The 26263-nt window shown below is 37.7% G+C and overlaps 2 protein-coding genes across 3 annotated transcripts in view; both read left to right on the forward strand.

Annotated features, from left to right (window-relative positions):
* LOC113920294 (protein CC2D2B-like) overlaps window positions 1–3216 on the forward strand; it is a 53267-nt gene extending 50051 nt beyond the window's left edge. Inside the window, exon 20 of the mRNA XM_027590645.1 lies at window positions 3106–3216. Coding sequence (XP_027446446.1) covers window positions 3106–3216 — 111 coding nt within the window. The remainder of the gene's footprint in view (window positions 1–3105) is intronic.
* A 163-nt stretch (window positions 3217–3379) lies between these two features.
* The window catches only part of CC2D2B (coiled-coil and C2 domain containing 2B), a 50829-nt gene continuing 27945 nt past the window's right edge, over window positions 3380–26263 (forward strand). Inside the window, exons 1-6 of one of the 2 annotated variants that reach the window (XM_027597019.1) lie at window positions 3380–3467; window positions 4738–4908; window positions 13102–13198; window positions 13762–13779; window positions 14000–14109; window positions 19649–19745. In XM_027597019.1, the coding sequence (XP_027452820.1) occupies window positions 3391–3467; window positions 4738–4908; window positions 13102–13198; window positions 13762–13779; window positions 14000–14109; window positions 19649–19745 (570 nt within the window). In that variant the 5' untranslated portion in view covers window positions 3380–3390. Of the gene's footprint in view, window positions 3468–4737; window positions 4909–13101; window positions 13199–13761; window positions 13780–13999; window positions 14110–19648; window positions 19746–26263 lie in introns of those variants that run through there. The other variant, XM_027597020.1, reaches the window with a different exon arrangement.

Consider the following 26263-nt stretch of genomic DNA (forward strand, 5'->3'; position numbering starts at 1 on the left):
CTACGTAGAAAACATGAGAGAAACTACAGCAAACTGTCACAACTAGTAAATTTGTTGACTATAATACCCATATTTAAAATGACTAATTTTTTATTGCAAAAGGAACATTGTACCTCTACAAAGGAGATATCTAGCTGTCTTGACTCAGTGATCCAACTTAATCTTATTAATAGTGGTAGGCAGAATAATGGCCCCCTACAGATGTCCATTCCCTAATCCCCAGAACCTGTAAATATGTTGTGTTACATTGTTTAAAATAGGGAGATTATCCTGGATTATCTGGGTGAGACCTAATCTAATTACATGAGCCTTTAAAAGCAGAGACATTTTCCAGCTGGGAGCAAAAACTGCAGCAAGAGAAATCAGAGAGATTTGTCATGAGAAGGATTAAACATGTAGTTGCTGGCTCAGAGACTTAGAGGATCACCTGCGGAGACTGGAGAGAGGTCCCTGGAAGCTAAGAGTTGTCCCTAGCTGACGGCAGCAAGGGAAGGAGACCTCAGTCGCAAAGCTGCAGGGTACTGGATTCTGCCAACAACGTCAATGAGCTTGGAAACAGATCCTTCCCAGACTTTCCTGATAAGAGCCCAGCTGGCCTACAATTTGACATCAACCTTGTGAATCCCGGAGCAGAGAAACCAGCTGAGACAACCGGACCTTCTCACCTACAGAACTGTGAGATACTAAATTTGTGTTGTTTGAAGCAACTTAATTTTTGATAATTTGTTACAGCAGGAAGAGAAAACTAATGCACTAATAAAAGACAGTCAGACATTATTGCCCTTTATATGATACAGTATGAAATATACAACATTATGTATGAAGTATCCTTGCCACAAATGTGTAATCTGAATCAAATTAAGACTTTAGATTAAATTTGTTTAACAAGAAGTATGAGGGATAGAGAAACAAGTTAAATGGCACCACAAGGAAACAATCAAATTTGGAATGTGGGACAACTGGCTAGCAAGGACTTAATGGAGAAAATTATAAAACATTTTGAATGATGTAAAAAAAAAAAATCTGAGTAAATGTTCACTGATAGGAAGTTGTAAGGTGCCAGCATGCCAGTTCTCCCTGAATTATTTTGTAAATGTAGTAATGCAATTCCAAACCAGTGAAATAGAACAGAGGGCCTCAAAACAGACTTACTATGCATATGTGGAAACTTTATATTTGATAGGTATAATCACAAATCAGTTGGAAAAGAATGGGCTTTTGGGGCACCTGGGTGGATCAGTGGGTTAAGCGGCTGCCTTCAGCTCAGGTCATGATCTCGGGGTTCTGGGACTGAGCCCCCGAGTCAGGCTCTCTGTTCAGCGGGGAGTCTGCTTCTCCCTTTCCCTCTGCCCTTCCCCCCTGCTCATTCTCTCGCTCACTCTCTCTGTCTCTCTCAAAGGAATAAATAAAAAAATCTTCAAAAAGGGGCACCTGGGTGGCTCACTTGATTAAGTGTCTGCCTTCAGCTCAGGTCATGATCCTGGGGTCCTGGGATCAAGTCTTGCATGGGGCTCCCTGCTCAGCAGGGAGCCTGCTTCTCCCTCTGCCTGCCACTCCCCCTACTTGTGCTCGCTCTCTCTCTGATAAATAAATACAGTCTTTAAATTAAAAAAAAATCTTAAGAAAGAAAAGATGGATTATCTGTTAAGCGGTTCTGGTCATCTGTCTAGAGAGAAATAAAATTAGATTCAGACCTCACAAAAGGAATAAATACGATGTGTAATGAAGAGTACATGTGAATTATGTTAATTATGCTGGAATTAAAATAAAAAACTTAAGAAAAGGGTTACATGTGAAAAGCAAAACTTTAAATGGATATCTTAGTCTTGGGGTAAGAAAGTATTTCTTAAAACACAAAAAGTATAAATTTAAAAAAAGGTTAATAAATTTGATATTAAAATGAAACCCTACAGATTAAGACAATATATTTGCAACACATATAACAAAAAATTAATATCTAGATATTATAATATTTAACTCCTATAAATTAATAAAGAGTAAAATGATATGAAATATTAATATATCTTTAAGTAAAAGTTGTTACTTGCCAACAGAACTAAATTCAAGATTTCTTACAGATAATCAGAAGAACAAATAAATTACTTTCAGATAAAAGAATGTTCGTTGTAACATGGCTGAAAGTTCTAAAGTATCTACTTCATTATTTTTGGGTAATCATTAGTGTTATCCATAATGTAAAACAATTTCCATGTGTACTAGGGATGTATCCCACAAATGCAGATTTAACAGATGCAGATTTATTCTGAATTATATAGATGAAACAGCCTGACAAATAATCTTATACCAACTGCTGGATGTAAAATTAACATTATTGATAAGCTTTTTAAAGTTAGAAGTTAAGGGGCACCTGGCTGGTTCAGTTGGTGGAGACTGCAACTTTTGATCTTGGGGTTGTGAATTTGAGTCCCACATTGGATGTGGAGATTACTTAAAAAAAACTTAAAAAAATAAAGTTAGAAGTTAAAAATTAAAGTTATTGATACTATACTACTTCCCATATGTTTTGTTTTCAGTGATTGCCAGGTAAATGCATGCATAAAGAATACTTCGCCATCATTTTCACATTTTTTCATAATTTTCTCAATCATAATTTTTCCTAATGTTATACTGTTTTCATTTTTTTACATTTTTAAAAAAATTTTATTTATTTATTAGGAAGTGATTGTGTGAGAGAGAGAGCACAAGATGCAGGGAGGGGCAGAGGGAGAGGGAGAAGTGGACTCCCCGCTGAGCAGGGAGCTTGATGTGGGGCTCGATGTGGGGCTTGATCCCAGGACCCTGCAATCATGACCTGAGCTGAAGGCAGACACTTAACTGACTGAGCCACCCAGGCACCCCAACATTATCTATTTTAAAAGATGAATGGACCTCATCCTAGAAACAAATGAAATATGGACAAAAGCTGTTCTTAGCTAATGCTCAGTAGGAGAATCTGAAAGAAATGTTTTCTTCTCTTATGCCAGAGTGTTGCCAGTGTCTCCTACACATGAACTGAATATTTAATATTTTATATCTTATTGCAGTGCATCATACTCTGAACTCTGTTACACTGAAGAGGTAAAACTAACTTAATTTTCTGTTTAGGAATATGAAAGTCAGATAGAGAAGGATATCGCCATTTCAGATGTCAATTCTATTACTGCACAAAGGATTAATTCTGCCAATTTTCTGAAAAAGGTAACAATAACAAAATAGTATTATCAGTATGTTTGCATTTACTTTTGTGAAATCCTCCTAATCTCCCTTTACATTCACTGCTTGCAAAAATTAAGACTAAAAAAATGGTGGCACCAATAGCATTGTAAATACTTAATCTTCAAATACTATTATTTCTTTAAATATTTTTTTTTGTAGATAAGAAGGTTGATAATGAAAAGAATTGTCAAAGTTAGCAAATTTAACTTATCAGATGTTGTGGCTGATTATGAAGAAATTGTATCTGCAAGGTACATCATAAAAATTATTTTTAAATATGAAATATAAAGCTTTAAGCTAATGCCCTCAAAGTTCTCTGTTTTAATATTAAGTTACATGTCAGAGGATGCATTTACAAAGCATAAAGTGAAATATAGTGACTTAAAATATATTTGGTTATTTTAAAATTGCATTTTGGACATATCTATATGATAGGTATTTTCAGTTGCATAGTACTGGTCTTTGACCCTCTCCTTATTGATAGTTTTTAGGGCAGGAAAGAAAAAGAGAAGAAATACCTTTGTCCCAAATTAGTTTTGCCCTAAGATTTTCCTGTCCTGGAGCCGCTCCTGGAAAAGTTGCTGGCAGCACCGCATACTAAGCCTATAATCTCCCCCTTTCAAAACTCCTCAGCCATCCGTGGGTGTTACAACCCACAGGCAGCAGGTGGGGGAGCCTTTGGCTCAACTCAATTCTCATACTGTTCTATCTCTGAACCTTAGGGGTAGGACTAGGAGTAGGGATGCCATGTTTCTAGGAATCCTCCCTGGGGCCACTTGCAGATTCCTAGTGTGACCAGTATGATTTTAATTGGCTTGGATGCTGAAATCTATTGTATTTTATTTTCGTTTTTTTGGGAGGGCGGAAATGAGTGTGACCATAAAGCTGTAATTCCATGGATTTGTGTTGGCAGCTTGTGTAACTAACTCCTGTTTCAGAGCCTGTAGAAAAGTTGAGTAATCACTTTCAGGAGAGTGATTCCTGAAAAATGAATAATATTCTGAAAGAACATCATGTCTTTGTGGAATGACGTCTCCATGCCCTTGTCTCTTCTTGGACCATGTACCCAAAGGGCATGGGGCAATCGCATCTTCTCACATGATAGTGAGCACAACATCTCTTCTGTGCTCAGAGAAAGGTTCTTTCCTTGGGCTTAAGACAACTCTGTCTCCCCTCCACAATGGAGAGAATATGGTTCCGAATAATGGCCTTATTCACAATAATTCACTTTAAAATTTGATATCTTTGGGGCGCCTGGGTGGCTCAGTCGTTAAGCATCTGCCTTTGGCTCAGGTCATGCTCCCGGGGTCCTGGGATTGAGCCCCACATCAGGCTCCCTGCTCTGCAGGAAGTCTGCTTCTCCCTCTCCCACTCCCCCTGCTTGTGTTCCCTCTCTCACTGTTTCTTCTCTCTGTCAAGTAAATAAATAAAATCTTAAAATAAAATAAAAAATAAAAATTGATGTCTTTTAAAACATAGTTATCTTGGGTATATGCAGCTGATGGCTTTCTTACTCTTTAGCCAGTTGACACATGCAGTTTGTAAGCTTGTTGAACGACAAAGGAAGTTAAAGCCTCCGAGGAAAGAAAGGAAAAAGGTGGCAGCACACACTGTCTGTGATGGAGATATTAAGATTCTTGTCAGAATATTGCGGGCTTATAACATTCCTACCAGGAACACAACAGGTAATAGGTAAGACAATGTGCACCAATGTTTACAGTTGCAAACGCTCTATCTTAAATGTAAATTTCCATGCTGTCCTCTGTGTGAAACTTGGTAATTTTATTAATGATCCATATAAAGAAATGGAAGGAAAGTTGAAATCTTCATTTGGATAGTCACCCGTCATTGCCATGTATTAAGAGTTTTCAGAAGTTTGAGATGACCACGGTAACTTTACCATGTGTATTTTGGGGTGCCATATCATATAAATGCCTTTTGACCTTGTTCCCTATTGTGAGCACTTGTGACCCTGCTGTCACCACCTGCATTGTTCTCTGCCACTGACCCGTCTCAGGACTGCAGGTAGAACACAGGAGAGAGTAGGCTGTTTCAGACTTGTTATTTTAGGTGGCCTCCGCAAAAATCAGATCTCACTCAGCTCTTCTGCAGGCACTCCATGGGTTTTATTTATGTTTTTGAGCAGAGGATATGTGGGGCCAGAATGGAGATCAGTGTTTAGTGGCCAAATTAAGGTATCATGAATAATAAATGCTCATGTATATTTAGTGTGTCCTGAATATCGAGTGTCTTCTGTATTTAGTCTCATGTATGAATCCTATATTATCGGTATTTAGAACCCAGGTATCTCAGGAATATTAAGTATCCCCCTCTGTGTTTAGCACATAATGTGCTCTACTTATCTTATGTTTACCATATCCAATGAATTCTACACATGAAAAATATTTTGCTTACTAGGTACTAATCTATGGTTAAAACCTCTTAAAAGTTTTTTTTATAAACAACAATTTATTTATAGAATTGATGTTCTCAAAACAAACGCACATTCCAAAAGCTAACTTTTATGAAGTAAGGACATCATAAAATCATCACCATTTTCTAAAATAGTCAATTTGTAAAAGAAATAATATTGTAACACCCAAAATAGAAAGGATATAATCTCAAAGCATCACTGGCCTTATTTTTCTCTTTTGCTGAGGACTATTGAAAACTTTACCACAGACTGAATCCAATCCATGATTCAGCATTTAGAAGACACTCTTCCAGAGTGGTGATTATTGAATGTTTAGCTCTAACCACCTATGATAAGAAGATCCAAAGCAAACTCTCAAAATCCAGGGTAACTGAATTATTTATCACCATGAACATAGGCAAAACCCTGCCTATTCCCACCAAAACTAATGTTAAAATAATTTATTTAAAAATTGTTTTATTTAAATTCAATTTAGTTAACATACAGTGTATTATTAGCTTCAGGGGTAGAATTTAGTGATTCATCATTTGCATATAAGACCTAGTGCTCAATTACATCAAGTGCCCTCCTTAATGCCCATCACCCAGTTACCCCCATCCCCCCACCCACCCCCCTCTAGCAATCCTCAGTTTGTTCCCTATAATTAAGAGCCTCTTATGGTTTGCCTCCCTCTGTTTTTATCTTATTTTCTTTTTCCTTCCATTCCCCTATGTTCATCTGTTTTGTTTCTTAAATTCCACATATGAGTGATATCATATGGTATTTGTCTTTCTCTGGCTGACTTATTTCCCTTAGCATAAAACCCTCTAGTCCCATCCATATCATTGCAAATGGCAGGATTTCATTCTTTTTGATGGCCAAGTAATATTCCACACACACACACACACACACACACACACACACACACACACACACACACAGATACTACTTCTTTATTCATTCATCTGTCAATGGACATCTGGGCTCTTTCCATATTTTGACTATTGTGGACATTGCTGCTATAGACATTGGGGGGCAGGTGCCCCTTCAAATCATTATTTTTGTATCCTTTGGATAAATACCTAGTAGTGCAATTGCTGGATTGTAGGGTAGCTCTATTTTTAAGTTTTTGAGGAGCCTCCATACTGTTTTCCAAAGTGGCTGTACCAGTTTGCATTCCCACCAACAGTGTAAGAAGGTTCCCCTTTCTTCGCATCCCTGCCAACATCTGTTGTTTCCTGACTTGTTAATTTCAGCCATTCTGACTGGTGTGAGGTTTTGATTTGTATTTCCCTGATGATGAGTGATGTTGAGCATTTTTTCATATGTCTGTTGGCCATTTTGATGTCTTCTTTGGAGAAATGTCTGTTCATGTCTTCCACCCAATTCTTGACTGGATTATTTGTATTTTGGGTGTTGAGTTTGATAAGTTCTTTATAGATTTTGGATACTAGCCCTTTATCTTATATGTCATTTGCAAATATCTTCTCCCATTCTTTAGGTTGTGTTTTAGTTTTGTTGATTGTTTCCTTTACTGTGCAAAAGCTTTTTTAAAAATTTTTTATTGTTATGTTAATCACCATATATTACATCATTTGTTTTTGATGTAGTGTTCCATAATTCATTGTTTGTTCATAACACCCAGTGCTCCATGCAGAATGTGCCCTCTTTAATACCCATCACCAGGCTAACCCATCCCCCTACCCTCCTCCCCTCTAGAACCCTCAGTTTGTTTTTCAGAGTCCATCATCTCTCATGGTTCGTCTCCCCCTCTGACTTACTCCCCTTCATTCTTCCTCTCCTGCTATCTTCTTCTTTTTCTTTTTTCTTAAAATATGTTGCCTTATTTGTTTCAGAAGTACAGATCTGTGATTCAACAGTCTTGCACAATTCACAGCACTCACCATATGTGCAAAAGCTTTTTTCTTGATGAAGTCCCAATAGTTCATTTCTGCCTTTGTTTCCCTTGCCTCTGGAGATGTGTCTACTAAGAAGTTCCTGTGGCTGAGGTCAAAGAGGTTGCTGCCTGTGTTCCTCTCTAGGATTTCGATGGATTCCTGTCTCACATTTAGGTCTTTCATGCATTTTAATTTATTTTTGCATATGGTGTAAGAAAGTGGTCCAGTTTCACTCTTCTGCATGTGGCTGTCCAATTTTCCCAAAACCATTTGTTGAAGAATCTTTTTGCCATTGGATATTCTTTCCTGCTTTGTCGAAGATTAGTTGACCATAGAGTTGTGGGTCCATTTCTGGATTCTCTATTATATTCCATTGATCCATGTGTCTGTTTTTGTGCCAGTACCATACTGTCTTGATGATTACAGCTTTGTAATAGAGCTTGAAGTCCAGAATTGTGATGCCTCCAGCTTTGGTTTTCTTTTTCAACATTACTTTGGGTATTTCGGGGTCTTTTCTGGTTCCATACAAATTTTAGGATTGTTTGTTCCAGCTCTGTGAAAATGCTGATGGTATTTTGATAGGGATCGCATTGAATGTGTAGATTGCTTTGGGTAGCATAGACATTTTAATAATATTCTTCCAATTCATGAACATGGAATGTTTTTCCATTTATTTGTGTCTTCCTCAATTTCTTTCATAAGTCTTCTATAGTTTTCAGAGAACAGATCCTTTACATCTTTGGTTAGGTTTATTCCTAGGTATCTTATGGTTTTTGGTGCAATTGTAAATGGGATCGATTCCTTGATTTCTCGTTCTACTGCTTCATTGTTACTGTATAGAAATGCAACAGACTTCTGTGTGTTAATTTTATATCCTGTGGGGGTGCCTGGGTGGCTCAGTCAGTTAAGCTTCTGCATTAGGCTTGGGTCATGGTCCCGGGGTCCTGGGATCAAGCCCCATGTCAGCCTCTCTGCCCACTGGGGAGCCTGCTTCTCTCTCTCCCTCTGCCTGCTACTCCCCCCTGCTTGTGCACTCTCTCGCTCTCTCTCTCTGTCAAATAAATAAATAAAAAATCTTTAAAAAATGTTTTTATATCCTGTGACTTTGCTGAATTCTTATTATCAGTTCTAACAATTTTTTGGTGGAGCCTTACAGGTTTTCTGAGTATATGTTGTCTGTGAAGAGTGAAAATTTGACTTCTTCTTTGTTGTTTCAGAAGCTTTTCACTTATTTTTGTTGTCTGATTGCTAAGGCTAGGACTTCCAGTACTATGGTGAACAACAGTGGTGAGAGTGGACATCCCTGTCGTGTTCCTTACCTTAGGGGAAAAGCTCTCAGTTTTTCCCTGTTGAGGATGATATTAGCTGTGGACCTTTAATAAATGGCCTTTGTGATGTTGAAGTCTGTTCCCTCTATTCCTACATTGTGGAGGCTTTTTATTAAGAAAGGATGTTGTATTTTGTCAAATGCTTTTTCTGCATTTTTTTTCTATTGAGAGGATCATACGGTTCTTATCCTTTTATTAATGTGATGTATCACATTGATGAACCACCCCTGCAGCCCAGGAATAATTCCCACTTGGTCGTGGTGAATAATCTTTTTAATGTACTGTTGGATCCAATTAGCTGGTATCTTGTTGAGAATTTTTGCATCCATGTTCATCAGGGATATTGGTCTGTAATTCTCCTCTTTAGTGGGGTCTTTGTCTGGTTTTGGGATCAAGGTAAGGCTGGCTTCAGAGAATGAGTTTGGAAGTTTTCCTTCTATTTCTATCTTTTCAGAAGAATAGGTATTAATTCTTTTTTAAATGTTTGGTAGAATTCCCCTGGAAACCACTGGACCCTGGACTCTTGTTGGGAGATTTTTGATTATTGATTCAATTTCTTTCCTAGTTATGGGTCTGTTCAGGTTTTCTATTTCTTCCTGTTTCAGTTTTGGTAGTTCATATGTTTCTAGGAATTTATCCATTTCTTCCAGATTGCCTAATTTGTTGGCATATAATTGCTCATAATATTCCCTTATAATTGTTTATATTTCTTTGGTGTTGGTTGCGATGTCTTCTCTTTCATTCATGAATTTATTTATTTATTTATTTGGGTGTTTTCTCTTTTCTTTTTGATAAGTCTGGCTAGGGGCTTATCAATCTTGTTAATTCTTTCAAAGAGTCAACTCCTAGTTTCGTTGATCTGTTCTACTGCTTTTTTTTTTATGTCTCTATCATTGATTTCTGCTCTTAAGTTTATTATTTCTCTTATCCTGCTGAATTTATGCTTTATTTTCAGTTCTTTTTCCAGCTCCTTTAGGTATAAGGTTAGACTGTATATTTGAGATGTTTCTTCCTTCTTGAGGAAGTCCTGTATTGCTATGTACTTCCCTCTTAACCATCTTCGCTACATCCCAAAGGTTTTGAACTGTTGTGTTTTCATTTGCTTCCATATATTTTTTAAATTCTTCTTTGATTTCCTGGTTGACACATTCATTCTTTAGCAGGATGTTCTTTAACCTCCATGTATTTGTGGTCCTTCCAAACTTTTTCTTGTGGTTCACTTCAAACTCCATAGCATTTGGTCTGAAAATATGCATGGTATGATCTCAATCTTTTTGTTCCAGCTGGGTCCTGATCTATGTGATCTATTCTGTTCCATGTTCCATGTGTACTTGAAAAGAATGTGTATTCTGGTGCTTTAGGATGAAATGCTCTGAATATATCTGGTAAGTCCATCTGGTCCAGTGTGTCATTCAAAGCCCTTGTTTCTTTGTTGATTCTCTGCTTAGATGATCTGTCCATTGCTGTGAGTGGGGTGTTAAAGTTTCCTACTATTATTGTATTATTATCAATGAGTTTCTTTAAGTTTGTTATTCATTGGTTTATATATTTGGCTGCTCCCAAGTTAGGGGCATAAATATTTACATTTGTTAGATCTTCTTGTTGGATAGACCCCTTTATTATGATATAGTGTCCCTTCTTCATCTCTTATTATGGTCTTTGCTTTAAACTCTAGTTTGTCTGATATAAGGATGGTTACTCCAGCTTTCTTTACATGTCCATTAGCATGATAAATCGTTCTCCATCCCCTTTCATTCTGGAGGTGTCTTTGGATATAAAATGAGTCTCTTGTAAGCAGGATATTGATGGATCTTGTTTTTTTATCCATTCTGATACTCTGTATCTTTTGATGGGAGCATTTAGTCCATTTACATCCAGAGTAATTATTGAAAGATAAGAATTGAGAGCCATTGTATTACCTGGAAAGTCGCTGTTCCTGTAGATTATCTCTGTTCCTTTCTAATCTTTGTTGCTTTTGGTCTCTCTTTCTTGCTCTAAGGGTCTCCTTTAATATTTCTTGCAGGGCTGGTTTAGTGTTCATGAATTCCTTTAGTTTTTGTTTGTCTTGAAAATTCTTTTATCTCTCCAATTCTGAATGACAGCCGTGCTGGATAAAATATTCTTGGCTGTATATTTTCCCCTCTTAGCACATTGGCTATATCATGCCAGTCCTTTCTGGCCTGCCAGGTCTCTGTGGACAGGTCTGCTGCCAGCCTTATGTGTTTATGCTTTTAGGTTAAGGAACTCTTGTCCCAAGTTGCTTTCAGAATTTTCTCTTCATCTTTGTAATTTGCAGGTTTCACTATAATATGTCATGGTGTTGACCTATTTTTGTTAATTGTGAGGGGAGTTCAACCTGTGCCTCTTAGACTTGAATGCCTGTTGTCTTCCCCAGATTAGGGAAGTTCTCAGCTATAATTTGTTCAAATAAACCTTCTACTCCTTTTTCCTGCTCTTCTTCCTCTGAGACTCCTATAATATGGATATTCCCTTTATGGAATCACTGAGTTCCCTAAGTTTGTCTTCGTGATCTAATAGTTTTCTTTCCTTCTTTTCAGCTTCATTATTTTCCATAATTTCATCTTCTATATCACTGATTTTCTCTTCTGCTTCATTCATCCTCATTTTTATGGCTTCCACTTGGGACTGCATCTCGGTTATAGGATTTTTATTTCAGTCTGACTAGATTTTAGTTCTTTTGTCTCTACAGTAAGGGATTATTTAGTGTCTTTTCAAGCCCAGCTAGTATCCTTATAATCATTGTTTTAAATTCTAAATCAGACATCTTAGTTATATCCGTATTTATTAAATCCTTGGGCTATGAGTACTATCTCCTGTTCTTTCTTTTGGGGTGAATTTCTCCATCTCGTCATTTTGTCCAGAAGAAAAAAGAAGAAAGGAAAAAAACAACAACAAAAACAGCCTCAACAACAACAACAAAACCTAAATCCTGGGTGTGTTTTGGTCTGCTTATTAAAAGAAACAAGATCTTAAAATAAGGGAGGAAGGAAGGAAATAAAATACAGTGAAAGGAAACAAAAAATAAAAAATATAAAGTATATATAAAAATAAAAATTAACGAATTAAAGAATTGAAAAAAATAAGATAACTGAAAAAATAATTAAAAATTAAAGAATAAAAATACAGAAGGTTCTAGATACTATTTTCCCCTAGAGCTGAAGCTTTGCAGCCGTCTATAACCAGTAAACCTGGTGCCAGTGAGTTGTTTCTTCTGGTCTTCTGGGGGAGTGGCCTGAAGCCCTGATTCTCAAGTGGACTTGCCCTAATGGAAATGTGCCTTAAGGTGCAGGGAGGCAGGGCTTGGTGTAAGTGGCTCTGGACTCCACTAGGTGGCGCTGTTCTGCTCGCTGAGGGCTTTCAGCGCTGAGGGGTGGAATGAATATGGTGGCCCCTTGCTCTCTAGCCCTGGAGCTGAAAATTCGCGGCCCGCGGCTCTTCAGTGAGCCCTCACAAAAGAGAAATCAATCACACTTGTCTCCGTGGTTTCCGTCAGAACTCTGTGTTCACCCTACCTGTGTCCAAGGTTTTTTAGCTCAGGCATGCGACTGAGTTTCAAAACTCCAAATTTTAGGGAGTCCCGTGGGGCAGACCCACGATGTTCCTCCCAGGGAGTGTCTCACCACACTTCTGCCTTTTGTTGGACCTCTCCCAGCAAAGTGGTCCCAAGACCATGCCGCAGTTCTCAGTTTATGGCAAGACAGAGCAGAAAGCCGGCATCTACACTTGGTGTTCTTGGCCAGCTTCCATGCCCCTATGCCTGAGAACAGTGCATCACTTAGGTGCCACCCATTCTTCTTGTGTCCCAGGGGATCCTCAGAACACGGTGTCACACCTGGGATTCTGTCCCACTTCACCACCTGAGCACCTTTAAGCTAGGCACAGCCCCCACTGTAGCAGACTTCTAAAACTTCCAATTTTGCACTCTGCTGCTTATAATACTTTGCAGTGGCCTCCTAAAACAGGCTCCCTTCCCACCGCCATATCCTCAGTTCTATCACACCAGATTCAAGGCTCCGCACCTCCTACCTTCCAAAAGGTAGTGGCTTTTCTCCTTGTGGACTTGCAGTCCAATTGATTTCTCAGGTGCTCAGAATGATTTGATAACTATCTAGCTGTATTCGAGGGATGAGACAAACTTAGGGTCCCCCTACTCCTCTGCCATCTTAATTCCTCCTCTCTGTTAAAATTATCTGAAGTGTATATCTCTATATTGTTTTTCCTGAAGAGCCTTGGATCTGCCTACCTATTTGAAATCATCAATATCCCACCTTAGACATAAAGAAACAATCAAATCAGTAGCTTCAGAAGAAATCTTAAATGAAGTAAGTATTTAACACTTCTATAAAGTGCAGTTTTGATTATGTTTGCCCTGAATTGCAACAGGCTCCAAATTGGTCTCTCCATCTCTAGAGTCTTAAGCTTCCAGTTGATTTTCTATAACACAATGAAGGTATTATTTATAAGATGTAATCCTAACCAATTCATTCCCTGCTCCCCTGTTCTCAGGGCCTAAGAATAAGGTACAAGCTCTTTTAGAATGCTTACAAAAATCTATGATGATCTGGCCCTTACCTACCAATCAGCCACATCTCTCTCTTCCCCAAGAGAGTATCATATCAGACCTCTACTTCTAGAAGGCCTCTTTCCCTTTCCTTTGTCTGGAATGGCCTCCACACAGTTCCATATTATTGGCCACATGAAACTTACTACTTAATATTTCAAAGCTCAAGGTCAATCAATGTTTTCTCTCTAAAACTCTCCTTGTCCTTACTCCAGAAAATTAATCATTGGCTCTCCTGAGTAACTATTATACCTTGAATATATTTCTTTTCTTTTTTACATTTCGTTGCAATTATATGTTTACCTGTTTATTTTCCCCTGGTAGACTTTAAAGTCCTTAAGGGTAAGTTCCATTTATCTTTTGATCCTAGAAAAGTATCTGATATTGAGTAGGACCAATAAATGTTTATTAAATGAGTGAACGAATAATAGCTGTTTGAAAAACTAGAAAAAGTAAGCCATCCAGTTGTCAGCCAGTAAACAAGTAATTTTCTGGCCTTCTACTTTTCATCAACTATATCAGATAGCACAAAAATCTAGTCAGTATTTATTATGTGTTTCAGGATACTGTACAACCTTTTGTGGAAGTTTCTTTTCAACACACTGTATACCAAACCAGTACAGCAAGTGGATCTCATCCATGCTGGAATGAAGAAATTAAAGTAGATTTTATGTAAGTTGGAATCTATTTTTCCTCAGCTTCTAAAAATAGAGCAATAACACAATTGTTTTCTTGAGCCATTGCTTGAAAATAACGATTGAGAGGCTTTATTTTTTAAGCTTTTAAATTATGAAATAGTTCTTACATAGGTATTGATATATATATTGTATATGCAAATGTAAGTTCTGAGGAAAAGTAATAATATGAATACCTGTGTATCCACCATCCAGCTTAAAAAATGGAATATTACCATTACCTTCAAAGGCCAATACCTAGTTGTCACTAAGCCAGTACCTAATTGTATTCCCTTTCTTTCCCCCTAGAGGTAGCAACCACTAATTTGTGTTTAACATTCCCTCTATGATTTTATATCATAAGTATTTATCCCTAACCATGTATTATTCAGTTGTGGATGTTTCAACTTTGTATAAATTGAATCATCTTTTGCAATCTTGTTTATTTACTCTTAATTATTTTGAGAGATTCATCTGCGTTCCTACTCATAACTTTCTTCCCTCCCATCCTTCCTCCCTTTTTTTCTTTCCTACTTTCCTACCTTTTCTCCCCTCTTCCTCCTTTCTTTCCTTCTTTTATTTTCACTTCTGTATAGTATTCTTCTACTGGACTAAAATGTCGTAATTTTTTATGGCATTTTACTAAAATGCCATAACTTTTTCCTGTTGATGTCCATTTGGCTTGTTTTAACCTTTTGTTATTGCAAATAATGTTGCTCTGAACATTCTTGTACTTGTCTTCTGGAGCACACATGCAAGAGTTTGTTTTGAAGACAGTAGCTCTTAAACTTTTTTGTACATTAGAATCACTTATATGGCTTCTTAAAACATTGCTGGGCCCACCTTCATAGTTTCTAATTCACTAGGTCTGGGGTAGGTCTTGATAATTCCGTTTCTCACAAGTTCCCAGGTGTTACTGATGCTACTCAGTCAGGGGATACTTTGAGAACCTCTGCTCTAGGATATGTGTCCAGGAGGAAAATTGCTAGGTTGTAATTGAATTCAGCTTCAATTTTACTAGATAATACCAAACTGTTTTCTAGTGACTGTACCAATATATACTCCCAACACAATATATATTGTGCCATATCTTCAATAATATTTTATATTTTTAAAATTATTTTTTCTAATATGATAGATCTAAAATGATATTCTTATTGTGGTTTAATTTACCTTCTCTGATTTCTAATGAGATTGAGTTTTTTCTCATTTAAAAAAACTGATAGGGGCACCTGGGTGCTTCAGTCGGCTAAGTGTCTGACTTCGGCTTGGGTCATGATCCCAGGGTCCTGGGATCGAGTCCTGCATCAGGCTCCTTGCTCAGCAGGGAGCCTGCTTCTCCCTCTCCCTTTGCCTGCTGCTCCCCCTGCTTGTATTCTCTCTCTGTCAAATAAATAAATAAAATATTTTTTAAAATAATAAAAAAATTGATAGACTTTATTTTTTAGAACAGTTTTAGTCTCACAGTAAATTGAGTAGAAAGTACAGAGAGTTCTTATATCTTTCTCACAATACACACACAGCCTCCCTCAGCATCAGCGTGGTATGTTTGTTACAATCCATGAACCAATGTTGATGCATCATTAGCAACCATTACTTCAGAGTTCACTCTTGTGTTATACATTTTATGGGTTTTGACAAATGTAGAATGACATGTACCCACCACTATATCATACAGCATTGTTTTACTGACCTAAAAATAGTCTCTGCTTCATCTATTTATCCCTTCATCCTTCCCCTGGGACCTAGCAACCAATGATGTTTTTACTGTCTCCATGGTTTTCCCTTTTCCAGAATGTCATTGCATTAATCATGGTTTTCCAGAGAAACAGAATCAATAGGGTGTGTGTGCATGTGTGTGCGTGTGCGCGTGTGTGCGTGCGCGCGTGTGTGTGTCTGTCTTTGTGTATGTATCTTTGTGTCTTTGTCTTTCTCTCTCTCTTACCCTTTAGAATATGGGTAGGCCTCATCTAATCAGTTGAAGGCTTAATGGAAAAAAGACTTACCTACCCCCAGGAAGACTTGAACAGCAACTCTTCCCTAGGTCTCCAGCCTGCTGGTCTACCTGGCAGGTTTTGGACTTGGCTGCCTCATAATCACGTGAGCCAGGACTATAGAGGATAATTTGCTTTACTCAGGTCTACTCATTCTTTGTTAACTTGGAAAGAACACTTAACATGTATCTACCCTATAAATAGATTTTAAAGTGTGCAGTATATTATTATTGGCTATAGGTACAATGTTGCACAGCAGACCTCTAGAGCTTATTCATCTTGCTTAACTGCAACTTTATGCCTGTTGATGAGAAACTCCCCATTTCCCTTTTCCCAGCCCCTGGCAACTAATATTCCATTCTTTGATTTTATGAATTTGACTAATTTAGATGTCTCAGGTAAGTGGAATTATGCCGTATTTGTCTTTCTGTGACTGGTTTATTGGTTTATTTAACTTAGCATAATGTCCTCAAGGTTCATCTGTGTTGTCACATACTGCAGAATTTTCTTATTTTGTAAGGGCAAATAGAATTTATTTCACTGTATGTGTATACCACATTATCTTTATCCATTCATCTGTCAACAGACATTTAAGTTGTTTCCATCTTGACTATTGTGAATAGTGCTACAAATGAACATAGGACTACTAATATCTCTTTGAGATCCTGATTCAATTCTTTTGGATAGATTCCCAGAAATGGGATTGCCAGATCAGATGGTAAATCTGTTTTTAATTTTTCGAGGAACCTCCATACTGTTTTCCATAGCAGCTGCATTATTTTGCATTCCTGCGAACAGTGTACAAGGATTTCAGTTTTCCACACCTTTACTAACACTTTCCATCTTTTGTTTTTTTGGTAATAGTCATTCTGACAGGTGTGAGGTGGTACCTCACTGTTGTTTTGATTTGTCTTTCCCTGATAATTAGTGAGCATTTTATTATTAGTTAGCAATTATTGAGCATTTTTAAAAAAGATTTTATTAAGTAATCTCTGCACTCAACATGGAGCTCAGACTTACAACCCCGAGATCAAGAGTCACGTGCTCTACCGAATGAGCCAGCCAGGCACCTAGAGCATTTTTTCAAATACATGTCAGTCATTGTAGATCTTCTTTGGAAAATGTCTATTCAAGTTTCAGCATATTTTAAAAATTGGGTTGTTAACTTTTTTACTATTAAATGTTGTATGAGTTCCTTGTATATTTTGGAGATTAGCGCTTTATAATATATATGGTTTGCAAAAATTTGCTCTCATTCCATAGGCTTCCCTTTCACTCTGTTGATTATTTGCTATGCAGAAGATTTAGAGTGTGATATAGTTCTACTTGTTATTTTTGCTTTTGTTGCCCATGCTTTGGGGTCATATCTGTGAAATGAAATCATTGCCACAACCTATCCCAAGAAGCTTTTCCCTTGTGTTTTCTTCTAGGAGCTATATAGTTTTGGGTCTTACTTACATTTTAAGTCTTTAGTCCATTTTGAATTGATTTTTGTGTATGGTGTAAAATAAGGGTCGATTTGAATATTTTTGCATGTTGATAGTTTTACCGACACCATTTGTTGAAGAGACTATTCCTTCCACATTGTATATGCTTGACATCCTTGTCAAAGACCAGTTGTCCTGATGTAGATGCAGGGATTTATCTGGGCTCTCTATTCTATACTATCGGTCTACATGTCTATCTTTATGCCAGTACCATCCTATTTTGATTACTGTAGCTTTGTAATATATTTTGAAATCAGGAAGTTGGATGCCTCCAGCTTTGTTCTTCTTTCTCAGGATTTATATTTGATACTAAAGCTGTATAAATAGGTTTTTGTTATTGGAAATAAAGTACATTGATTAAGACAAATTTGAAACCTAGAACTTAAAATTGTTTTCTAAACTCAATTAGCCATTTCCAGTTATCACTTCCTAAGTATCTTTAGCTCTCCCTGGTGTGAAAGGATATAAAGAACTGTCAACCACATCCATTATCAAAGTCCTTTCTCTTGTGCTGGTGTCCTTTCCCCCTTCTCCTGCCAATCTTGTTCAGCTCCCTCAAGTTCTGCAGATCATGTGGTTCCTATTTGCATTATTCTTTGATGGTATCTCTGTATTAAATAAATGGATTTAGGAGAACACAAAATAGTCGATAAGATAAACTTATAAGTGAACTAAAGAGAAGGAGGCTGTAGAGTATTTGCATTCTCACAGTTAGAGCAGCAACATACGCCAAGAACACATTTAGAGTACAACCAAGTAGATCAGAGGGTTCAGCTAAGGCACACCATTCAGTACCACTTTTGGTTCCCTGAGATACAAGAGCTCTATTCCCTTCTCCACATGACATTTTAGTGAATAAAAACCACATGCAAATGGGATAGAAAGTAATAATAAATAAATAGTATATAGTAATTAGCCTCATGAGCTCTACTTTGGAGGAGAAATTGTGGTGAGATTTGAATAAGGTTTTAGTAGAATACAAAATGCAAGATGATGCAGGACTTGAGTGATTTAAGGGACATTCTAAGTTGACACACTCAAAAATGTCTGGAGGATGACAGTTATTTCTCCTGCCAGCATAGTGATATAAGTATTCATTGCCTCCTCTGTCTTGTCTTAAGCTTTTGCAACATGAAGGGGAGCTCTTGAAGAACAGGGTAGGGAAGTTAGCTTATCACTTAAAATTATAAGGAAACTTCAGCTTAAAATTGTTCTCTAATCTCAGCTAACATTTTTCATTGTCACTGACTGTAGGTCTCAAAAGTTATACAAACTTTTGGAGATCCTTTGAAATAGTTGTTGCTTCCTTAGCAACAAGCTTTAATAAGTAATATCAGTGGCAGTTGGTATAGTGAAAAGAGCCTGGCCTTTTGAGTCAGTCAGAATTGAGTTCACATAAAGCTCTGTCATTTGCTGGTGGCATTACCTTAAGCAAGTTATTTAACTTCTCTGAGCTGTTAGAAGTTCGATCAAGGTTCAAGGTTCCATGCACAAGCTGGAGCTAAGAGTGAGGCACGTTCTAGGCTTGTGGTATACTACACTATCCTTTCAGCTACCTCCAAAAACGTATCCAATCAAGTAAGCCATCAACCGACAGCTTGCAAAATGCATTCCACTATCCCAATTTCTAGTTGGAGAAAATGAATGTGGGAAAGAGGATAAGTTCTGTGGTTAAACAGTCATCTCTTAGCTGAGAGCAAAAGAGCAGTTTAACTATATATGGGAACTGGCAGAAAGTAGCAGAGTTTAAGGTATCTGGAAAATCTTAATATGCCATACTTTGGATAATTTGTTTGCAATGGATGGCTGTAGTGAAAGTCTTTCTGCTTGAAATTTAAACATTCTTATTTTTCATGCAAATTACTTTAAGAGAGATACAGGATAATTTACAAAGCACATACCAGCTTTAGTGAAAGATAACACTCATCTGCAAAACACATAGCTTTTTCTTAGCTTATACTTTATAAAAGAAAAGAACAGGTAATTTTATGGTTCTTTATGTACAATACTCTTATAAAATAAGTTAAGCATTTACATATGTTTTTCTTATTTACAGCTCACCAGGACATGACTATAGCTTCTCAAGCTTATCTAAAATAACAGATAATATATATATCAACATTTTTGATGAAATGATTATTGAAAAACATGAGGTAAATTAGAATAATTATAATAATGTTGAACTGATTCTAAAGTCAAACTGAATGAAATCTAGTAACATATTTATAAATTTGCTTTTATTTTTTTAGTTTTATTATGTTATGTTAATCACCATACATTACATCATTAGTTTTTGATGTAGTGTTCCATGATTCATTGTTTGTGCATAACACCCAGTGCTCCACACTGAACGTGCCCTCTTTAATACCCATCACCAGGCTAACCCATCCCCCACCCCCCTCCCCTCTAGAACCCTCAGTTTGTTTTTCAGAGTCCATAGTCTCTCAAGGTTCGTCTCCCCCTCCGATTTCCCCCCCTTCATTTTCCCCTTCCTACTATCTTCTTTTTTTAAAACATATAATGTATTATTTGTTTCAGAGGTTCAGGTCTGTGATTCAACAGTCTTACACAATTCACAGGGCTCACCATAATGAGGAATTCTTAATCTCAGGAAACAAACTGAGGGTTGCTGGAGTGATGGGGGGTGGGAGGGATGGGGTGGCTGGGTGATAGACATTGGGGAGGGTATGTGCTAGGGTAAATTTGCTTTTAGATGCAATGTCTATTTCCAGCATTTTCTAAAAAGGATTTGGGGTAACTTGAAATAAAATCAGACATGTGACAAGTCAGTTAAAAAATAACAGAGATCATAAACCACATATAGGAGGAGGAGGGGTAAATATACCAAGAATTTGGGGGAAGTAGGTTTCTACAATTAAACATAACATTTAAATATGAGCTCCCTGGTAGCCAAGATAAATGAAACAAAATGAAAATGGGTTATATATTTCTTACTGTCTGATCATAGAGGATACACCACTTCTACAGAAGACACCAAATTATTCATAGAATTAAAACCCAGTTCTGTTCAATCAGATTTTATTTATTTATTTATTTATTTATTTGAGAGAGAGAGCACACACATGTGCATGCGCATGAGCAGGGGGAGGTGGGGGGGGATCCCAGAGACACATTCTTATTAAAACATTTTCTATCAATTCTTCATAAAGGCTGAAGGTAAAAATATTGAAGAGTAATTTGGTGATGGTTCTTTTATTTTTTTTTAAGATTTTATTTATTTATTTGACAGAGAGCAAGAGCGCACAAGAGGGGAGAGCAGCAGAGGGAAGAGGGAGAAGCAGAGGGAGAGGGGGTCCCAAGCAGAGAGCATGAGCGGGGGTGGGGGAGAGGGAGAAGCAGACTCCCCACTGAGCAGGGAGCCTGATGTGGGGCTCGATCCCAGGACCCTGAGATCATGACCTGAGCCGAAGGCAGACGCTTAACAACTGAGCCACTCAGATGCCCCTATTCAATCAAATGTTAAAAATTATTGAATGTCTTCTTCGTAGATATGTGAAAGCTCCTAACAACACTTAATGCAAGCTCTCAAATAAATATTAGCTTCCTTCCCTACTAGACTTGGCACCAGAAGTATAAAGATGCAGATCCATTATACCCCCTCTTTTGAGACTCTGATTAAATGCTCTAATATAAATGCCCATCAAATCCTATGGCAATTAGTTGAAGGAGCAACTAATTCTATCTGAAGGGATTGAGGATCAGAGGGAGAGAAGTTGAACTTGACCTACAAGTATGGTTCAGGAATGAGACTTCCCTAAGAACTACTAAGAGACAGGGCGCCTGGGTGGCTCAATTGGTTAAGCGACTGCCTTTGGCTCAGGTCATGGTCCTGGAATCCCAGGATCGAGTCCCACATCGGGCTCCCTGCTCAGCAGGGAGTCTGCTTCTCCCTCTGACCCTCCTCCCTCTCGTGCTCTCTATCTCTCGTTCTCTCTCTCTCAAATAAATAAATAAAATCTTAAAAAAAAAAAAGAACTACTAAGAGACATAATGTCAATATCTTCCAGTTGAGTTTTCTAGGAGATGCAGACTCACATTCTTATTAAAACATTTTCTATCAATTCTTCATAAAGGCTGAAGGTAAAAATATTAAAGAGTAATTTGGTGATGGTTCTTTTTTTTTTAAGTATTTATTTATTTGACAGAGAGTGAGAGCGCACAAGAGGGGAGAGCAGCAGAGGGAGAGGGAGAAGCAGAGGGAGAGGGAGAAACAGAAGGAGAGGGAGAGCAGAGGGAGAGGGAGAAACAGAAGGAGAGGGAGAGCAGAGGGAGAGGGAGAAACAGAAGGAGAGGGAGAGCAGAGGGAGAGGGAGAAGCAGAGGGAGAGGGAGAAGCAGGCTCTCCGCTGAGCGGGGATCATGACCTGAGCCGAAGGGGGATGCTTAACGGACTGAGCCACCCAGGTGCCCCAGTGATGGCTATTCTCCAAGGAGTTTAACTGAGTAGTTTCTGAATATCTAAACTAATAATGGGTAGAACTTGGGAAACCCAAAAGAATGCCTAACCGACTTTCTTTCTCAGAAGTGAATTGTCTCAATGATCAGTTTGACCAGGATTGAATAGTAATTGATTAGTAGTTCAATTCTTATAAGTGCTTATGCTTATGAAATGGAATCCATATGCTTCAGGTATCAGACATATGTGACAACATTGGCATGCACTTTAGGAAAGGAAAGGACCTGGCCTATATTCTTGCCTTCATCTCATGCACTGGATTACAAGGTAACTATAGGTCCAAACATTCCATTTTTTCATAAAAGACCAGACCTACGATGAGCCCCAAGTTGACCACCCAGTTGAAAGAAGGTTTTAGTTTATCATTGGTCACTATTCTTTAGAAAACAATTTCTTTCCGTGCCTCGATTTTCCTCTTTTCCCTGTGTATTTTTTCTTCCTGCTATCAACTGTTTCTTATTTCCTGTGGGTCTCCCCTGCATTAGCAGGAAGCTGAGGACTTAAAGTCTCACAGACGTGGTGTGGCCTATTTTTAGCACTGGGGTTGAAAGAGCTGGGCTGAGATGAATTTGGAATCAATCCCTCTTTCATAGTAGTGGTAATATTTTGAGACCATGAGTTTATCTCTAAAATATCTTAAACTAGATCTTTTATATTATATTATTTTTATTTTGTGTTATTTTCTATGTATTTTTATTACATTTGTCTTTCTTGACCTACAAGTTATTTAATATTATGGTTTTATATTTTCAAATGTTTGAGTGACTCTAGTGTAAAGTTTTTATTTTAAATTCTAGTTTTAGGGGCCCTGGGTGGGTTAAGTGTCTGCCTTCAGCTCAGATCATGATCCTGGGGTCCTGAGATTGAACCCTGGGTTGGGGGCTCCCTGCTCAGAGGGGAGTCTGCTTCTCCCTCTCCCTCTGCCACTCTGCCTGCTTGCACTCTCACTCTTTCTCTCAAATAAATAAATAAAATCTTAAAAAAATAAATTCTAGTTTTGTTGCATTGTAGCCAAAGTGCTTTTTTAATTTTTTATAATTGGTGCTATGATTTTTGAAAAACATAACTCTTTAAAACATTTTATTTTTGAAGATTAATTTTAATTATATGCTTTTTCTAGAGTTTACAGACCACTTCAGATAAGTTTAGATTATTCAGATGCAAGAGACTCAACTCCAGGTTTCTTAATTACATTTGTATTGACAAACCTATTCTGGCAAACATTTTGCTTTCTATCCAAAGGAAAATAAATAGTAGAGACAAAAGGCTAAAAAGGAAAAAATGTCATTGCTTCAGAACATGAAACCAAATATTGCTAGTATCACCCTAGAAACATCTTTTGTGCTCTCTCCAAGTTACTTCCTCCCCATGAGTAACTATCCTACCTTCTTTTTTAAAAATTTAAATTCAATTAATTAACATATGATGTATTATTCGTTTCAGGGATACAGGTCTGTGATTCATCAGTCTTATATAATACCCAGTGCTCATTACAACACATACCCTCCCCAATGTCCATCACGCAGTTACCCCATCCTCCATCCCCATCCCCTCCAGCAACCCTCAGTTTGTGTCCTAAGATTAAGAGTCTCTTATGGTTTGTCTCCCTCTCTGGTTTCGTCTTGTTTCATTTTTTTTCTCTCTTCCCCTATGATCCTGTGCCTTGTTTCTTAAATTCCACATCAGTGAGATCATATGATAATTGTCTTTCTCTGATTGACTCATTTCACTTAGCATAATACCCTCTAGTTTCATCCATGCTGTTGCAAATTGCAAGATTTTATTTTTTGATGGCTGAGTAATATTCCATTGTATATATATACCACATCATCTTTATCCATTCATCTGTTGATGGACACTATCCTAGCTTCTAACAACATATATTAGGTATTACTTATTTTTGAACTTTGTATGGTTGAAATCTCATACAGTATGCATCCATCTGTGAATGGTTTATTTCTGCTCTACTTTGTGGGAGTCATCTGTGATGTTACTCATTGATTCTCATAGCTGTATGGTATATTATTATAGGAATATACAACTTTTTTATTCATTCTATGACTGATGGATCATTTGCTTCTTTCTAGTTGTCAGCTCTTACATTTAAAACTGATATAAATGTAATTGGACGTGTCTTAGGGAAATTAATGCATTTCTGTTGGAAATGTACTTAAGAGTAAAATTGCTAGCTCTTGGATTGTGCATATGCTCAGCTTTAGTAGTTTAATGCCAGGCAGTTTCCAAAATGGTTGTGTCGATTCATATTTCCACCACCAGTTTATGAGATTGATCCACATCCTTGTTGTTAGCTAGCACTGTCTGATTTTTTCATTTCAAACATACTAATGAAAGTAATCATATCACCTTATGATTTTAAGTTGCATTTTAATGATAATTCATGAAATTGAGCACCATTTTCTATGTTTATTGGCCATTTTGATATCCTCTTTTGTGAGAGATGTGTTCAAGTATTTTGCCCATTTTTTTCCATTGATTCTTTTTTTTCCATTTTTTATTGTTATGTTAATCACCATACATTACATCATTAGTTTTTGATGTAGTGTTCCATGATTCATTGTTTGTGCATAACACCCAGTGCTCCACGCAGAATGTGCCCTCTTTAATATCCATCACCAGGCTAACCCATCCCCCCACCCTCCTCCCCTCTAGAACCCTCAGTTTGTTTTTCATAGTCCATCATCTCTCATGGTTTGTCTCCCCCTCTGACTTACTCCCCTTCATTCTTCCCCTCCTGCTATCTTCTTCTTTTTTTTTTCCCTTAACATATATTGCATTATTTGTTTCAGAGGTACAGATCTGTGATTCAGCAGAGTTGCACAATTCACAGCGCTCACCATAGCACATACCCTCCCCAATGTCTATCACCCAGCCACCACATCCCTCCTACCCCCCACCACTCCAGCAACCCTCCGTTTGTTTCCTGAGATTAAGAATTCCTCATATCAGTGAGGTCATATGATACATGTCTTTCTCTGATTGACTTATTTCACTCAGCATAACACCCTCCAGTTCCATCCACGTCGTTGCAAATGGCAAGATCTCATGCCTTTTGAGATGGCTGCATAATATTCCATTGTGTATATATACCACATCTTCTTTATCCATTCATCTGTCGATGGACATCTTGGCTCTTTCCACAGTTTGGCTATTGTGGACATTGCTGCTATAAACATTGGGGTGCACGTACCCCTTCGGATCCCTACATTTGTATCTTTGGGGTAAATACCCAGTAGTGCAATTGCTGGATCGTATGGGAGCTCTATTTTCAACTGTTTGAGGAACCTCCATACTGTTTTCCAGAGTGGTCGCACCAGCTTGCATTCCCACCAACAGTGTAGGAGGGTTCCCCTTTCTCCGCATCCCCGCCAACATCTGTCGTTTCCTGACTTAATTTTAGCCATTCTGACGGGTATGAGGTGGTATCTCATTGAGGTTTTGATTTGGATTTCCCTGATGCCGAGCGATGTTGAGCACTTTTTCATGTGTCTGTTGGCCATTTGGATGTCTTCTTTGGAAAAATGTCTGTTCATGTCTTCTGCCCATTTCTTGTTTGGATTATTTGTTCTTTGGGTGTTGAGTTTGATACGTTCTTTATAGATTTTGGATACTAGCCCTTTATCTGATATGTCATTTGCAAATATTTTCTCCCATTCTGTCGGTTGTCTTTTGGTTTTGTGGACTGTTTCTTTTGCAGTGCAAAAGCTTTTTATCTTGATGAAATGCCAATAGTTCATTTTTGCCCTGGCTTCCCTTGCCTTTGGCGATGTTTCTAGGAAGAAGTTGCTGTGGCTGAGGTCGAAGAGGTTGCTATCTGTGTTCTCCTTTAGGATGTTGATGGACTCCTGTCTTATGTTTAGGTCTTTCAACCATTTGGAGTCTATTTTTGTGTGTGGTGTAAGGAAATGGTCCAGTTTCATTCTTCTGCACGTGGCTGTCCAATTTTCCCAACACCATTTGTTGAAGAGACTGTCTTTTTTCCATTGGACATTCTTTCCTGCTTTGTCAAAAATGAGTTGACCATAGAGTTGAGGGTCCATTTCTGGGCTCTCTATTCTGTTCCATTGATCTGTGTGTCTGTTTTTGTGCCAGTACCATACTGTCTTGATGATGACAGCTTTGTAATGGAGCTGGAAGTCCGGAATGGGGATGCAGCCAGCTTTGCTTTTCTTTTTCA

Source organism: Zalophus californianus, chromosome 15 (assembly GCF_009762305.2).
Source record: "Zalophus californianus isolate mZalCal1 chromosome 15, mZalCal1.pri.v2, whole genome shotgun sequence".
In the NCBI taxonomy this organism is placed as follows: domain Eukaryota; kingdom Metazoa; phylum Chordata; class Mammalia; order Carnivora; family Otariidae; genus Zalophus; species Zalophus californianus.